This window comes from Marmota flaviventris, chromosome 10 (genome assembly GCF_047511675.1).
Source record: "Marmota flaviventris isolate mMarFla1 chromosome 10, mMarFla1.hap1, whole genome shotgun sequence".
NCBI lineage: Eukaryota > Metazoa > Chordata > Mammalia > Rodentia > Sciuridae > Marmota > Marmota flaviventris.
In genome coordinates this window covers 18,118,496-18,135,551 of record NC_092507.1, presented here as the reverse complement: position 1 = coordinate 18,135,551, position 17,056 = coordinate 18,118,496, and the positions used below count along the sequence as shown (strand labels likewise).

At 40.8% G+C, this 17,056-nt stretch overlaps 1 protein-coding gene across 1 annotated transcript in view; it reads right to left on the bottom strand.

Annotated features, from left to right (window-relative positions):
• Clic4 (chloride intracellular channel 4) overlaps window positions 1-17,056 on the bottom strand; it is a 65,865-nt gene that overhangs the window by 19,813 nt on the left and 28,996 nt on the right. Inside the window, exon 2 of the mRNA XM_027937485.2 lies at window positions 8,421-8,530. Within this exon, the coding sequence (XP_027793286.1) occupies window positions 8,421-8,530 (110 nt within the window). The remainder of the gene's footprint in view (window positions 1-8,420; window positions 8,531-17,056) is intronic.

Below are 17,056 nucleotides of genomic sequence, written 5' to 3'. Positions count from 1 at the left end.
TTGCTTTAAAACATTGTAGCCAAGAAAATGTAGTAAAATCTAAGCATTTTAGAAAATGTAGTAAGATTTGGTAACTATATTGGGGTTATGGAGAAGTTTATTCTATTCTTGTATATGTTTGAAAACTTCCAAAATTAAAAAAAAGTAAACTTTAAACTTAAAAAAATACATAACAATATATCACTTCAAAGAACTTCCCCTTCTCAGCCCATACAGCGGAGGAGCTGGCTTTCCTGCCTTCTTCCTTCCTTCCTGAACACAAATGCACAGAATCTGAATAAAATAAAAGATATCTTTAAGTGGATCATGAAAATGGAATACTTGGTTGTTAAAAAAGAATTTTCAAAACAGAGGGCCTAGATCCATACTTAGCCCAGCTGTCCACGTCCCCTGGTCTCATTCGTTCCCATTCTCTTAAGCTCCATCTTTCAATCCAGGTTGGAGAGTGCCTCTTGGGTCTGTGACCACATTCCAAGCAAAGACACGATGACTTATTGAACTATTCGATTATAAGTATTTAACTTCAAATTATAACTGTTATGGTTTAGGACTAGAATGTTCCTCCAAGTCTCATGTGCTCAAAGGTGGGGCTTCTGGGAAGTGACTGGGTCCTGAGGGCTCTGAGCTCATCAATCCATGATGGCTGAATGGACTCCTGGAGGTGAGACCTATAGGTCACCAAGAGCATGCCCTGGAAGGACTTATCTTCTCTCTGGCACTGTCTCTGTCTCGCTCTGCTTCTTGAATGTCACAAGCTGAGCACCTTCCTCTGCCACACCCTTCCACCAAGACGCTCTGCCTCACTGAGGCCCAGAGTGATGGAGTCAGCCAACCATGTACTGAATACTCTGAAATCATGAACCAAGATAAATCTTTCCTCCTTTAAGTTGTTCATCAGGTATTTTGGTCAGACTACCAGAAGAACTAATTCTTTTATAACCTGCCCCTCATTGGCTTCTTTTGGTTGTTTCTTTTTACTCCCCATCCAGACATCTGCTCTTCATTGATCATGAAAGAATCCCATATGTTCAAGACCACAGTCATCTTTAGTCTAGACGTCACTCACTGACAGACTCATTTGTTCCCACTGATAATTTACTTCCTCTTCAATTCAAGAAGATCTTGTACATAATCAAAAGTCCTGAAACCCTAAAAGTTCAGGGTTCATATACTTCTTTTTCAAATCTTAATATTTTTCAAGTTAAAAAAGTTAAACAGGCTGGGTCTGGTGACGCATGCCTATAATCCCAGTGACTCAGGAGGCTGAGGCTAAAGGATTGCAAGTTTAAGGCCAGCCTGGGCAACTTAGCAACACCCTATCTCAAAATAGAAAGTAAAAGACACTAGAGATGTAGCTCAGTGGTGAAGTACCCTAGGTTCTATTCCCAGTATTATTTTTTAATACTGGGAAAATGTTTTAGAAAGTTAAACAAAAAAAAAAAAAAAATAGCACAAAGGTAAGAAAAATCATCTCACCAAAGCAAGAAGGCTAAAAAAATAAAACTTGTATACAGTACACAAAAGAGGGGCTTGGGGTTAGCTCAGTGTAGTGGAAGAGCTTGCCTTTTATGCACAAGGCCTGGGTTCCATTCCCAGCACTGCAGAACACACACACACACACACACACACCCCAACACACATCTCCCAGGGAATGATGCTGGGTGAGTAAGAACATTCTTTCCTCTCTTCATGTACAAATTGTGATCACCTGAAAACAATTTTCTTATTCTAAAGTCATAAAACATAATCATCAACATTTTTACAATACATAGTAAATTATGTGCCTAAGTATAAAGTAATAATACAAGTTTGTCTTTTTTAAAAATTTTTTTGTAGTTAGAGATGGACAGCATACCTTTATTTAATTTGTTTATTTTTATGTGGTGCTGAAGATCGAACCCAGTGCCTCACACATGCTAGGCAAGAGCTCTGCCACTGAGCCACAACCCCAGCCCCACAAGTTTTTTTACTAATAATTTTTTCATGAATGGTGTACAGTTGGATAAAGGAGAAGAACACCATGCTTTAAAATAGCCCATGAAGGAACCAAAATAAATAACAACTATTACTTCTATAATTAATCGTGACAGCTTTTGAACTCTCCAAGCAAAACTATTTATTAGAGGAGGGACTGAGGTGGCATGGCAGAGAAGAAAGAACCAAAGTTGGAATAAGATGGGCTGGATTAAAGTCCTAAACTCTGTCATTCACTCACTGCTTCCCTAAGGAAGCCCCGGCCTCTCTGGGTGTATAGACATTTGATTTATCATCAAATAACGCATGTGAACGTGAACTCAAAAAAAGTACACAAACAGAAGTCATTGCTTCCTTCCACATCACATTAACAGGGCGTCACACAGATGATGGGATCAGCAGATTTAACTTGAATACAGCTAGTATTTCATGGCTAGTTGTCCAGCATTAGCCAGTTTATAATAATAAAACCTGATTTAGAGGACATATTCAACCAAGGAAATGAAACCAGGCACAGGACAACCAGTTTCCCAGTTGTGTTACTGATTAGTCCATCATATTTCTGAAAAGCTATAAAAACAAAGGTAATGAAACTCTTTCCAGGATTAAGTGTTGAGACAGATGCATGACAACCATGTCAGGTCCTTATTCCAAGCAAGATCTGAGAAGAAACTGGTCCCACTTAATGGATTAGTAGACCAAAACTGAAGGGCCAAGTCCTAGGCAGTGGGGTGACTCTCTCACAAGCTGCACCATCAACCAAACAGAATGAAGATCCTGACTTCTAGCCCTCAGCTGGTGCTCAGGGCCTCAGGCATTCCAGTTGACTCACAAGGGCTCATTTCACAGATGCTTCACAGAAACTTAACATTGCAGGAATTGCAGTTTGAGATATGTGGAAGTGAACTGATAAGTAACAGCTAAAAACAGGACATCTTCGGTTTATTTCATAAAAGGCCTTCCAACAAATACTCAGCAATTCATTCAAACTCATTCAAGTGCTTCCCTTGGGTGATAATCTAGAAAAAGCAAAGGGCCCGAAGCTCATGCCTTGAAATAAAGGCGTGGTTATTCTTTGGTGTTGTGTGTTGTGGGGTTTTCCCTACTACCCCATTTCTTTTTGCATAAAACAAATTATTTTGTTCTCTCTCATTTTATTTCTAGATGAAGAAAGGAATGAAGAGAAACGAAAACAGGAAACCAAGAGAGGGAAATGAGGGAACAAAAAGGAGGACTCTACAGAAGCTAATACTCTCAGCAACTTAAGTGCCTCCAATTAGGATTTAATGCAGTGCACATGGACCAACTGGAGGCCTGGGCTGGTGGCTCAGTCCCAGCTGCTTGGTGGGAAGTGAGGTCGGCGTAGCTATATGACACTGGAGCTGGCTCGTGAGGATTAACCTGTCTGTAGCCAGCTGACTGGCCAAATGAAGAAATAAGTCTCAGGATGTAGAACTTATCTTTTAAGTTGCATTCCCTTTTCTTTTTGGTGGTGCTGGGGATTGAACCCAGGGCCTTGTGCATTCGAGGCAGGCATTCTACCAACTGAGCTATCTCCCCAGTCCCCCAAGCTGCACTCCCTTTTACAGGTGCCAATTTTCAAGGCACAAAATAAATTCACACACATCAAGAAAATATTGGGGGCTGGGGATGTGGCTCAAGCAGTAGCGCACTCGCCTGGCATGCGTGCGGCCCGGGTTCGATCCTCAACACCACATACAAAGATGTTGTGTCCGCCGAAAACTAAAAAATAAATATTAAAAAATCTCTCTCTCTCTCTCTCTCAAAAAAAAGAAAATATTGGGCACTACATTTAAATAAATAATTGATCCCTCCCCATAAAAGTGAAGACCACCGAATCCTTTGCTTCTGTACACATTATTCCTACTAATTATTCCTTACTAGATTTGATATGTTTTGGATTGACAATATTAAGGTCACTGAAGGAACTTAATGGAGTCACCAAAACACACACAGCAAGACACCTAGACTCCTAGTAATGAAACTTCTTTCTATGTGTCCCAGTTCAAGCAGTAAAAGGATTTTACAGATTTCTCTGAATGTAGTACACTACTAATGGTGATCTACTTCAGTATCTCTTTGTGGAATAATATTTAAAAAACAAAATAGCATACATTAAAAGATTCCAAATACAACTTTTATAATTCTTAAAGTGTTTTAATAATGCAATTTATAAACAGAATTTAGAAGAACTTCTGCTAATAATTTTTCTAATTCAGCTCTTAGCATCTCAACAGGATTTATGATCATTGAAATCATCTTGAAAAGAACATAAAAACTTGTGGCAGCAAAGCTCTCCCTGTCCCAATGTGTGTGGGAGAAACAGAAACACAAAGACAGACAGACAGACACACACACACACACACACACAGCACACAGAGCATATACGGGATTAAGAATGCATCCAGAAAACTCAAGCTTCTCGAACTGTTCTGGGGAAGAGTGGAGTCTGCTTTCCCCAATGGCCAGCAGCAGGAGATGGATGACTCCTCTAACAGCCGGCCTGTTCTGTGCCACTTTGTCTCTTTGCATGTGGCACTAATGCTGCTTTTACTGAAGATCTACTGAACTCTTTTATCAACTTACTGCAGACTTTTTTTTCAGGAGAGTGGAACTACGGAACATGATAATGAAAGTAAAACTATTTGTGGAATTTGGAAATCAGATTTTGTTCTGAGTTTATAACCGCTTTTAAGATATACAGTTTCATAGTTCCATTGTAACATTTTTTTTATTATTATGAAATTGTTAAAATTTAAAGTATCACAATATTGAAAAACTTTATGTTGCTACTATGGTGACTAGAACCCTAGTCAGAGTCACACAACCTGTTACAAATGGTGTACTTGCACTTGAAACAGAAGGAAATCGTTACTGATGATGTTTCGGTGTTTAAAGTGAAACTGGACAAAGAGAAACACCCATTTCCCAGACTTCTAAAAAGTGGCCTTTATTCTGTCAGAGAGTATATCAAGGTTGAAAAATGGTTTGAAAGTTGCCAGGCACAGTGGCGCATGCCCATAATCCCAGCAGCTTGGGAGGCTGAAGCAGGAGGATCACAAGTTCAAAGCCAGCCTCAGCAACTCAACAAGGTCCTCAGCAACTCAGAGAGACCCTATCTCTAAGTAAAATATATTTTTTAGGTTTGAAAATAGAAAAAGCACCCTCAATAGTCCCAAGCACACACACAAGACTGAAGACATGTTAGTTTGTGTTCCCCTCCTTCTTCCTAAGCTTAAATATGAAGTAGCGGACCTCACGGGGCCGAGGCAGCTTGCCTGGGATCCCACAGATGTCAGTGGCAGGGCACTTTCTACAGAGCCAACTTTAATGCCTGGGACTTTCCCCTGTACCATGGTTGGTCCCCACTGAATGACATGTGATGACACCTGTAATTGTGCCCCCAATTTTAATATTTTTGCATGTTTGTCCGCAGCTTCTGTTCAAATCAAACTTTATGTAAAAGTAAATTCTGAAGCCTGGGTACTTTTTTATCTAAAATTTCTTTAATACTATGCAGCATGAACAGAAAATTAGGTTTGGAAATAACTCCCACTAAAGCAGAAAGGCTGCACTAAAAGCAAGTAATGGGAGACTGTTCAAAGCCTCACAACGGACTCGCAAATCCCCCAGCACCGTCATCAGCACCAACAGAGGCTGAAAGAGATGGGCATCAGTGCCAGAACTGGCAATGGGTTGTTCTTAGGGATGAAATGTCATGGACAATTGTTTTTTTCAGAGCAGAGAGTGGGCTTCTAAATAGCGCTCAGCGGAGTTCCATTGCTCACCACTGGTTTGTTCTGGGATCAGTACTTTTCACAGAAGAATTGGGCAATTACCAAGAAAGGCAGTAAAATAAGCACTTACAGGTAGTTTCTCCCCCACAGAGCTCTAGAGTCACATTTAATGCTTGGAATTAATAACTTATTATGAAAGCTCCCTTTTACTGTTTCATTTCTCTGTGACTTTATTTTACATTTATTTATTTACTCTCTTGGGGTACTTTCTCTTTGAAATTCTGTTCAAGATTCTTTGATTTTTTTTTTTTTTTTTTTTTAAACCAGGAATTGAACCTGGGGCACTTAACTCACATCCCCAGCCCTTTTTATGTTTCGAGACAGGGTTTCACGGAGTTGCTTAGGGGCTCACTAAGTTACTGTCATTTGAACTCATGATCCTCCTGCCTCAGCCTCCTCAGTCACTGGGTTACAGGCTTGGGGCCTGGCTTGGTTCAAGATTCTATGTAAGTAAACTCATGGAAAAGTTCTGGAAAGACAAAGACCAAACTGAAAAGCTAATAATCTCTGTGAAGGGGAAGCTAGTATCCACCCCCAGGGATGGGGTGGAAAGGACTCAGTATCATGTACAACTTGTACACCAAAGTTGTCCTTAAGGAACAGCTTTTACTGGAGACCTCAAATTTATGAAGAAAACAAAAAAAATACAGGTTTCAACTTCAGGCCTCTGGGTTCTGATCTCACACAAGCCCTAGGAGACACATGTCCTCCTGGGTATTTCTGGTCCTGAGGCCCTGGATGCCTTCGCCTTTCATATGTTACTGACACATAAACAAACCCTCAAGCATCAATCAACTAACAATAATAATGCCATAAAAAACCTGTAAAAGAGAAAAAACAGATGACTTTGAAACAGCCCTGGAATTCCCCTCACTTTCTGAACCAGGCCCACTGTGGCTGGACTCTGGCACAACCAAGGGCTGTGTGGAGCAAGGGCTTTTCAAAGCGTGGCAGGCAACTTACTCGCTCAAAGCCAAAAATGGAAAAGGAAAAATCCATGTATTTTAGGACAGAGTGAGGGTGTGTGCCTAGTGGCATGGTCTATTTTTAGGAGTTATATTGGGAAACTTCCTCTCTGAGTGTGTGGAGGGGGGGGGGAATAATGGAAGGGTAACTACATGACTTACTTCATTCTTAAAATAACTCTCCAACCTGAAGTGGGGAATGTCTTCAAGAACCTGGAGTTTTAGCTCTCAAAGGCTTACTTCCACATTCATACCCCTAACTAAAAAGTTTCCTAGAAGATTTTATGGCTTATTTTTGATTCATAAATATTAAGTCTGCACCATTTCAAGAAACTGCACTGGGAGCAAATAAAGAATAAATTTAAGGCATGGACAGACCCCAAGTCTGCTACCCTACCCTGGGAAGGGGATTCCAGCTTTCAGATAACTCCCAGGATGTGCTGTTCAGAGGGATAACATACATCAATTCTGCCACCTACCACAAGTGACAGTTTATCCACATTTCCCCCGGACATTGTTCATGACTTTGATATGCTTAAAAAATAAACAGCAAACGATGCTGTGGCATTTATGTCAGAGGAATAAATGTCTAGTGCCAAATTCTAAATTCACCACAGATGCAAGTATTCTTAACCCTTGATTTAAATCTCTTGGGGAGGAGAGGGGTATGAATTTGCTAGTAAGAAGAGAGTTCCTGAATAAAAAATAGCTTTCTATTTGTCAGGGATCTTCTTCAATCTGGCCTATGAAGAGAAAGCTAGAAACAATTCTTCATCTGGCAAGAACAAGCTGGGCACGGTGGCACATGTGTGTATCACAGGTACTGGGGAGGCTGAGGCAGGAGGATCACAAGCTTGAGGCCAGCCTCGATAACTTAGTGAGACCCCGGCTCAAAATAAAAATAAATAAAAAGGGGCTGGAGGGCTGCAGCTGTGACTCAGTGGCAAAGTGCTTGCCTAGCATGTGTGAGGCACTGAGTTTGATCCTCAACACCACTTAAAAATAAACAAGTAAAATAAAGGCATGCTGTCCATCTACAACTACAAAAAGGGAATGGGGGGCTGGAGATGTAGCTCAGTGGTAAAACACCCAAGGATTCAGTCCCCAATGAGTCCCCTTTCCTCCCCACCAAAAAAAAAACTCAGCAAGAACAATCATAGGGTCATGGGTAATTGCTCTTGTTTTATAATTCCATTTAACAAAATATGATTAAAATTGTTATTATAGAAAACTTCTTTTTATTCTCTGAAAAGTAGAAAATGAAATAGAAAAAATTAAATGAACAGTATTCAGCATTCTAAAGTGCCATTCTGATCTTCATGTTTAGCACATTTTAGACGAAGAATATGTGTGCGGAGACCCTTCTCCATTGCTCCAGGCTTCCAGCGAAGTGCAAGGATTCCTCTGTAATCGCGCTAAAATGCAGCTCCTGAGAAACTTAAGGTGTACAAGAGGCTGCAAACAGACTGAGCGGCCACGGCAATTCCCTGACCGTAGGTTGTCCATGATACGACACACGGTAAAGCTGTCCACAAACCAGCAGGACTTTAATAAAGTACACTTCCTTGAAATGCAATCAAAGTGAAGGATGGGAAAGGATGAAACTGAAAGACAGTAACATACTCTCAATTTAAATTGATCCCAGACTACGACCATGTCTTACCTTTTCAGGTCAACAGTTGTGACGCTAAATACAACTCCTTTGAGCCAAAGAATCATGAAGAGCCTCTGGGAAAAGGGGCAGTTTCCTATGCTTTCCCCATCACTGCCGGCCTGAAAGCAGAAAGAAACATTAAAAAGGAGGTCAGCATGAGGATTCGCAGAATGACAGGGCTGTCTGTGGATTTCCATCAAAGCTACCAGAAGACAGGGCAAGGTGCGTTCTAGAAAGAAAGATTACTCGGGGCATTCATTTGCCTCCTTCTCTTATGAGAAAGAGCAGCCCAGCAGGGCACATGGCACACACCTGAATCCCAGTGACTCAGGAGGCTGAGGTGGGAGCACTGCAGTTTCGAGGCCAGCCTCAGCAACTTAGAGATCCAGTCTCAAATAAAAAAATAAAAAAGACTGAGAATGTAAAGTGCCCTTGGGTTTAATCCCCGGTACAAAAAAAATTTTTTTTTTCATTATAAAAATCCTATATACTCTCTTACACATTCCTTCAGGAAGCAAGAAAATAACAAAAGATGCCTTTGTAATAAGCTATTTATAAACTTTTTAATGGATGGAGCAGCTGACTTTTCTAAGCTCAAGAATGAGGTAGAATTTTCCCAAAAATCTGAGTGGGACATATTTCCCTCATTTCATCAGGTTTGCCCCAACTTGAAAAGGAGACAAGAAAACATTCTGACATTTGCTAGGAATCAACACAGCCTCTTTATTATGAAGTCTATAAAGAGTTCCAAAAATAACTCTTCAACAAGTCATTCAAAGACGCTGGTAAGTCAGGAGGTGATGCCAGCCTGTAATCCCAGGGGCCTGAGCCTGAGGCAGCCTCAGCAACTGCAAGGCCCCAAGCAACTCAGGGAGACCCTGTGTCTAGATAAAATATTACGGGGGGCGGGATGGGGGCACGGCTGGGGATGCGGCTCAGTGGTAGTACGCTCACCTAGCATGCATGAGGCACTGGGTTCGATCCTCAGCACCACATAAAAATGAAGTAAAGATATAATGACCAGCTATAACTAGAAAATAAATATTTTTAAAAAAGTACTTCTTACTATCCTACTTAAATCGAGCTCAAAAAATTCAGAAGCATTTCAGTAAAATGCTCCATCCACAATAAGCCATTAATTCTTTAATGGGAATGGAGTACTTTGTTTCCAACTTAGTGTATCAACCTTCTGGAGGCTTATGCCCGGGGCCATGATCATCTCAGATGGGAAGGACACAGGACCTTTAGAAGCAGAAATCCTGCTGACCAGTAACAGGGGCCCCTCCCGCTTCCTCCCTCCCTGCTGGGTGGGGTCACAGGAGACTTTGATCACCAAGCAGCAGTAGTGAGGCCACCTCTGCTGCAGTATCAGGGAGGCCTCGTGGGGAAGTGGACTCTCACCCGTGCCCAGCAGTAATGAGGTGCCTCCACTTTGGGCATCAGTGGAGACCCACGGGGACACCTGGATTTCCACCTTCATCTGTCTGTAACAAGGCAATGGTGTCCCCACCCCCCTCACCCTATACCTCTCTCCATCAGAAAAGATGAAACACGAGGGTTAAACAAAACCCAGGGTCTTGTACTATGAAACTGCCAGGGTTTCCACTGAAAGTCACCTAAAAAGCCAAACACCAAACACCATCTCTGAGTGAGAAAAGGCAATCAGCAGCTGCCAGCACCAAGATGACAGAGATGTCAGATCATCCGACAAAGCGTCTCTCTGAAGTGGTGTGATAAAAAATATTTCAATGAGCAATTATCAGCAGCTTGAGCTTGAAAAAAACCACAAGCGGAGAAACAGAAGATGGAAAAAATGCAGTAGCTGAAATAAAAGGGTGACCAGGGGACTCCTGACCTCCCACTTTCTCCGCTGCTCCCTGGCCCTGAGCAGTATGTTTGGTCACTTCCAGCAAGTGCCACCCAGCAGGCCCACCAGATTCCCAAAGCAACGGGTCTGCCTGATCCTGGACTAGAACCTCCAAACTCTGATCCAAAATAAAAATTCTCTTTTTATAAGTCAATCACTCCAGGTATTTTGTTGCAGTGATGAAAAGTTCATAACATAGACTCAGAGCCCAGTGGAGGGAGAGAGGGAGAATCAAGGAGCTGGAGAATCACCCAGTGAGCAGCACTCATCCATAAACAAGAAGGAAGTGACGTCATCTCAGGAAAAGGGACAGAACCGGAGAACATCATGCTGAGTGAAAGAAGTCAGGCTCAAAAGTCAAGGGTGGAATGTTTTCCCTCATGTGCAGAAGCTAGAGAGAGAGAAAAGAAATAGAAGGGAAAGTAGAGAGGACAGGAAGGACATCAAGGGGAGGGAGAGAAAGGGAAAGAACTGAGGAATAAAATCAACCAAACTATACATGCATGTACGACAGCCATTATGCATCCTCTTTCATGTGTAAACGCAACGTACCAAGGTGGGGAAGTGCGTGTGAGTAAACAGAGGGAGGACCAGAGGAATAGAGGAAGGAGAACCAGAGGAGGGAAGGGGGAGGGAATGGAGAAACACTAGGGAATGGACTGGAATAATTATGTTATGTACATATATGTCACAATGAACCCCACTATTATCTATAATTAAAACACACTAATAAATACATTTTTAAAAATTACCCAGCGTAGCCAGGTGCAGTGGCACACAACAGTAATCCCAACAACTCAGGAGGCTGAGGGAAGAGGATTTCAAGTTTGAGACCAGCTTCTTAGTGAGAATATGTCTCAAAATATCAGCAACTTAGTGAGAATCTGTCTCAAAATAAAGAGGACTGGGGATGTAACTAAATGGAAAAGCATTCTTGAGTTCAATCCCCAGTACAAAAAAATTCTTTACTCAGTGTAAACAACAGAAAAAAAGTAGGCTGAAAATTGAATACTTCTTATATATTCCCATGTTTTGTTTGTTTGTTTTTTGAGGAGGTGTACTGGGGGGATTGGACTCAGGAACTCTTGACCACTGAGCCACATCCCCAGCCCTATTTTGTATTTCATTTAGAGACAGGGTCTCACTGCTTAGCACCTCACTAAGTTGCTGAGGCTGGCTTTGACCTTGCGATCCTCCTACTTCAGGTTCCCGAGCCCCGCTGGGATTACAGGCGTGTGCCACCATGCCCCATTATTCCCATGTTTTGATGTCATCCATCTAACTGTCACTTGTGAACCTTTCCTTGTATGCCGCTGGCCCAACAATTAGACATCTAGAAATTTAACCTAGTGGAAACACTTACACTGATATCCAAAGATACTTGTCTCTTGTGACTGAAGCATGTTTCTAACAGAAAGCCTTAGAGACCCCCCAAGATCATCAGGAAAGGCTCTGCTCAAACAGACCAGCACCCAAGGCGGCACCTAGGCCACTGGTTCAGCCTTCGGCATATGGGTGAGGATTGAGCCACCACATCCCACTGTGGAGTCTGGAGCACCGTGATCATGGTCTAAAACTTCGGCCTCACTTAGGTTTTCCCTTTCTTTAGTGGTAGATGGACATAACACCTTTATTTTTATGCGGTGCTGAGGATCAAACCCAGTGCCTCACACGTGCTAGGCAAGCACTCCAGCACTGAGCCACAACCCCAGCAGCTAGGTTTTCCCTTTCTTGAATCTTTGTCTAGCAGGACCAGGAGTTTTTGGAACTCTTTCTTTCTTTTTTTTTTTTTTTTTGTCTGAGCCTATTTTTTCCCCCCAAACTGCCTGCTTCCAAGCTTGGAATATATAAGGCAAAAAAAAAAAAAAAAAAAAAAACTGCCAAGAAACTCACTACCATCTCCTCTATTATCCCAGAAGCAAAATCTCTAAGAAGTATTAAAATTAAGAAGCAAAACAAAAATATATAAAATGTACATCTATATAGTGAACTTGACTCAACAACAAAAAGCAATGAAGCCGGGGCTGGGTGGGGGCTCGGCGGAGAGCGCTCACCCAGTACATGTGAGGCCTTGGGTGGGATCCTCAGTACCACATTAGAATAAAGGTATTATGTCCAACTACAGCTAAAAAATAAATATTAAAAAAGAAATGCAATGAAGCATTGATACATGCTCTATAACTTCGATGAACTTTACAAACATGTTAAATAAAAGGAGCCCATCACAAAAGACGATATATTGTATAATTACATTTATATGAAATGTCCAGTGTCCAAAATGGGCAAATTCATAGAGACAAAAAGTAGATTAGGAGCTGGGACTGTAGCTCCGTGACACAGCACCTGTCCAGCATGTGTGAGGCACTGGACCAGCACCACATAAAAATAAATAAATAAAATAAAGGCATCATATCCACTTGCAACTACAAAAAAAAAAAAAGTAGATTACTTGTTGCCTAGGGTTTGAGGGTAAGGGGTTGGGAAGTAACTACTAAAGGGTACACAGTTTCTTTAGAGAGGGTGGGAGAAATGTTTTAAAATTGTCTGATGATGGATGCTAACTTCTTGCATGTATTAAAAACCACTGATTTTTACCTTTTTTAAATAGGTGAATTGTATGATATATAAATAATATCTTTAATAAAACTGTTTTTGAAATGTGTAGCCAGATGTGGTAGCCCACACCTGCAATCCCAGCAACTCAGGAAAATGAGGCCAGCCTCAGCAACCTAGCAAGGCACTGTGTCAAAATAAAAATAAAAAGGTTTGTGGCTTTAGTTCAGTGGCTAAGCACCCCTGGGTTCAATTCCCAATACCAAAAACAAACAAGCAAAAAAAGTACAGGCATATTATAAGTATAAATACACGCTGGAGAAGATTTTAATTTGAAGAATATAAATAGTTCTAAAATTGTAATTTAGAAAAATATACATTTCTATATATTCTCCAAAAATAGAAAATCCAAATAATCAGAGAAAACATGAATACTCTCACTGTTATAGATATAACCACAGATTTCCAGATCAAGAATGAATCTTGGGCTGGGGATACAGCTCAGTTGGTAGAGTGTTTGCCTTGCATGCACAAGGCCCTGGGTTTAATCCCCAGCACCAAAAAATAAAAATAAAAAAAAGACTGAATCTTAGCATTCATGTGGGTTTGTTCTGATGAAAGCAACGTTTTGTCAGCTTTGTCTGAGGCTCCTCTCACACACTCACTACTCCTCACCACCAGCTTCATCCTCCTTGCTCCAGACCTCTGTTGTTACCCATGGAATTGCATAATTCTGGTATTCAATGAGAAGCTGCTAGATTAACTCCTACATTACAGAATCAAGGTCAATGGCAAATGCCATAAATATTTTAATGTTTTACTAAGTCAAGATTAAAGAACTGCTCACTTAGAAAACCTAGTTTAATCAGTCTTCAGACAAGTGAGACTTTAACATACCTAAGAGGGAGAGTTTTAACTTTGCTCATCTCTTTCTTTGCACCCATGGGACTGGGGTGAGGGGTGATGATGGCTGGGGAAAGAGAGAGAAAAGCTGGGACCTAAAGGTAAGAGTGGGCTCCTGACCACTAAATTATTTAACTGCACACATTTGCTAGGGAATATGCAGAGCAAAGTGTTGCTAAAGAATAACCTAAAAACTGCAATACCCCATTTACGCTTAATGTGGATTCTGTTGATTTAAGTGAGAAGAATCATCAAAATGGCTTAATTAACTTACAAGTCACAAACCAACAGGGTAAATGGAAAATTCATCTGGCCTCTATTACTGATTTCTTTAGGATCTGTGTTAAACACATGCTGAAGCCAACATGTAGAGCCTAAAGATTTAATAAGCTGTTGTCTTTCTATAATGTCTGCAGAGTGTGCAGGAAGTAACAAGGTTTCGAATCAAATTTCTGAGTTTGAATCCTGACCTCACAACTTAGTTATGTCACCTTTAAGAAGTTACTTAACGTCTATGAAACCACTATACAATCATTATGGGGATCACATGGGTTAGGGTACACACAGCTCCTGGCACATGGTAAGAGTTTAAAAAATGTTGCTTGGGGAAAAAAAAAAAAAAGTTGCTTGGCTTTAAAGATGCTTCAGGTATGGAACCCAGGGCCTATCAACAGTTTTGTTAGTTCAAACCCCTGGTCATTAGAATCCCTACATTACTTTAGCTTTCAGAAAACAACAAGGGGAAAGATCTAAGTATATTCCACACTTAACTCCCTTAGCTGATGAAGTATGTTGTGACCCTGTGCTTTAAGAAACAGTGTCCATAAAGTTTCATCCACTGAATGGAGTGAGCAAAGATATTATTTATGTAGGATGTCAAAAATCTCTGATCCTGCACAGACTGTACCAATATTTCCTGACCATAACCATATCAAAGAATTAAAATTCAATAAAGTCAAATGATAGGAAATAGAAGAATTATGACCCTCCCAAGCTCTTACCATGTAAATAAAACCCAGTCCAGGACAAGACAACGGAAAGACTTGGGTTGCTACCATTTCGTTGTTCAGCATTACCAACTCATAAAATCTACTCTCCAAATAAGAGCCTGTGCAATTGAGAGAGGAACAGATGAGTGTGAAGTGACCCAAGGATCCCACCTACCAGGGGGAGCGGCAGCTCTGGAGGGTCTCTTGGAGTCCACGTAGAATATTCACCTTAACGAACTCTCCACTCTACCACAACAAGCTCCCCACATGCACTAATCTGGTTAATCCTTATTTCCACTCACTCAGCGGGGAATGGTAGTTAAGAGCACTGATCTAGAGCCAGCCACTCAGACAACTCCACCATTTCCTAGCTAAGTCCTCTAAGAAGTAATTTGGCCTCTCTGGGCTGTTTTCTTCTTATAAAACAGGGACTATATCAGTACCTTCCTCAGTGGATTGTATGGGAATAAAGGAGCTAATACACACCAAGGGCTTAGAAGAACGCAAGGCTCCAAAGATGAGGGTGTAGCTCACTGTACACATACTCTTTCATTCTTTCCGATATTTATAATATGGACATGCATCTTTCATTTTAAAAAAGCAAGCAAACAAAAACCTTTCTACCCCAAACATATTAAAATGAAGGAAAACACAAGTCACAGAATGACTATGGGAAAGCTCTAAAGATAAAGGGCATCTATGTAACAGAATTATATAGGACATGGAAGAATCCTCAAGCAGCAGGTTTAAATGGAGACTACCAGATCTCCCTTCAGATGCCTGCTTTCAGTAGGCTGAGGGGGGGCCTAGGAACCTGCAATCTAACAAGCCCTTCACACAATTCTAATTCTGATGCATTTGGTGGGAACACCATATTTCATAAACACTGACAGGGAAACATGCAAAAAAAAAAAAAAACTGGAAAGGGTTTGCTCCATGGTTAAACTTTGAATCCCTCTCGATGTCTTTTGGACTCTGCTCTTCATAGACCAGTAACCTGATCGCTGTTTGACATTGTCATGCTTGGTAAATAACAGTTCCCTCCCTGCTGCTAAAGGAATGTCAACCTACCTTTGCCTTAAACTTGGACAAACCCAAACCTAAACCAAGCCAGCTTAGTACCCTGTAAGATTCAGACAGTCAAATTCAAAAACATTTTTATTTCACATGAACTAAAAAGCAAAAGTGAGAACTTTTTAATGCAAACCAGTATGACATTAATGTTTCTAAGAATTTTGGCTTAAAAACTAAATATAGTGTCAAGGACAATTTTGGGGACCCAGAATTCTTTATAGATCAAGTGCTGTGGGATAGTTCTATCCAGTTTAAAAGAACAATCACAAATTTTATACTATAATGTACACTGCTAAATGTTGTAGCTGGTCAGGAAGAGAAAGGATTCTGTTGTAATAGGGGTGGAACCAATACCTGACTTGTTGCAAAACAGGCTAAACTTTCCATCTAGAAGCTACTAACCATGGGTAAGTTACTTAATCTTTTTGGGTCTTGGTTTCTTATTCCAGGAGGGGGGTGGGAGACTGATTTATTGAAGTTGATAACTGTAATGTAAAAACATTGTATATACAGGACACATCCTACTTACTGGAGTACTTGGGGGAAAAAAGCCATGGGGTATGCAACTGACAGGGAAACAATAATAAGGGCAAATGTGGTAAAATGTTAACAATATGTAAACAAAGGTAAAGGGTGTTCTTTGAATTGTTATTCTTGCAACTTGTCTGTAAATTTGAATTTATCTCAAAATAAAGTGTTTTTTAAATTATTAATCTAGTTTCTACATTAGCCCTAATAGCTTCTAACTATATTAGAGCTCACTTTAATTGTACCACTGAAATATTATCTCCTGATTTTCCTGATTAATAATTTTTCTCAAAAATAAATTGAGGGCTGGGGTTGTGGCTCAGTGGTACAGCGCTTGCCTATCATGTGTGAGGCACTGGGTTTGATTCTCAGCACCGCATACAAATAAATAAAGATTCATTGACAACTAAAAACATAATTTAAAAAAATTAAGCCATCATCTTTCTCAAATACATAAGTCCCCAAATCATCTGGGAACTAACAGAGCACAGAAGGCACTACAGCAAATTGATAGTTGCCTGCCCAACACCCATGCATTCTTATCATTTTTTGATGATAGGACACCTATTTTTGATCAGCATCCATTCCTCCCTCTTCCCAGGACTGCAGGCGATTATGATCCAAACCCCAACCCTAGGGCAGTTCCTGACTGATTCTAAGTCGGTTTTGATAATTCCATTCGCCTTGCCATTGACTGATTTAGACATAATCATGGGACCCAGTTCTAGCTA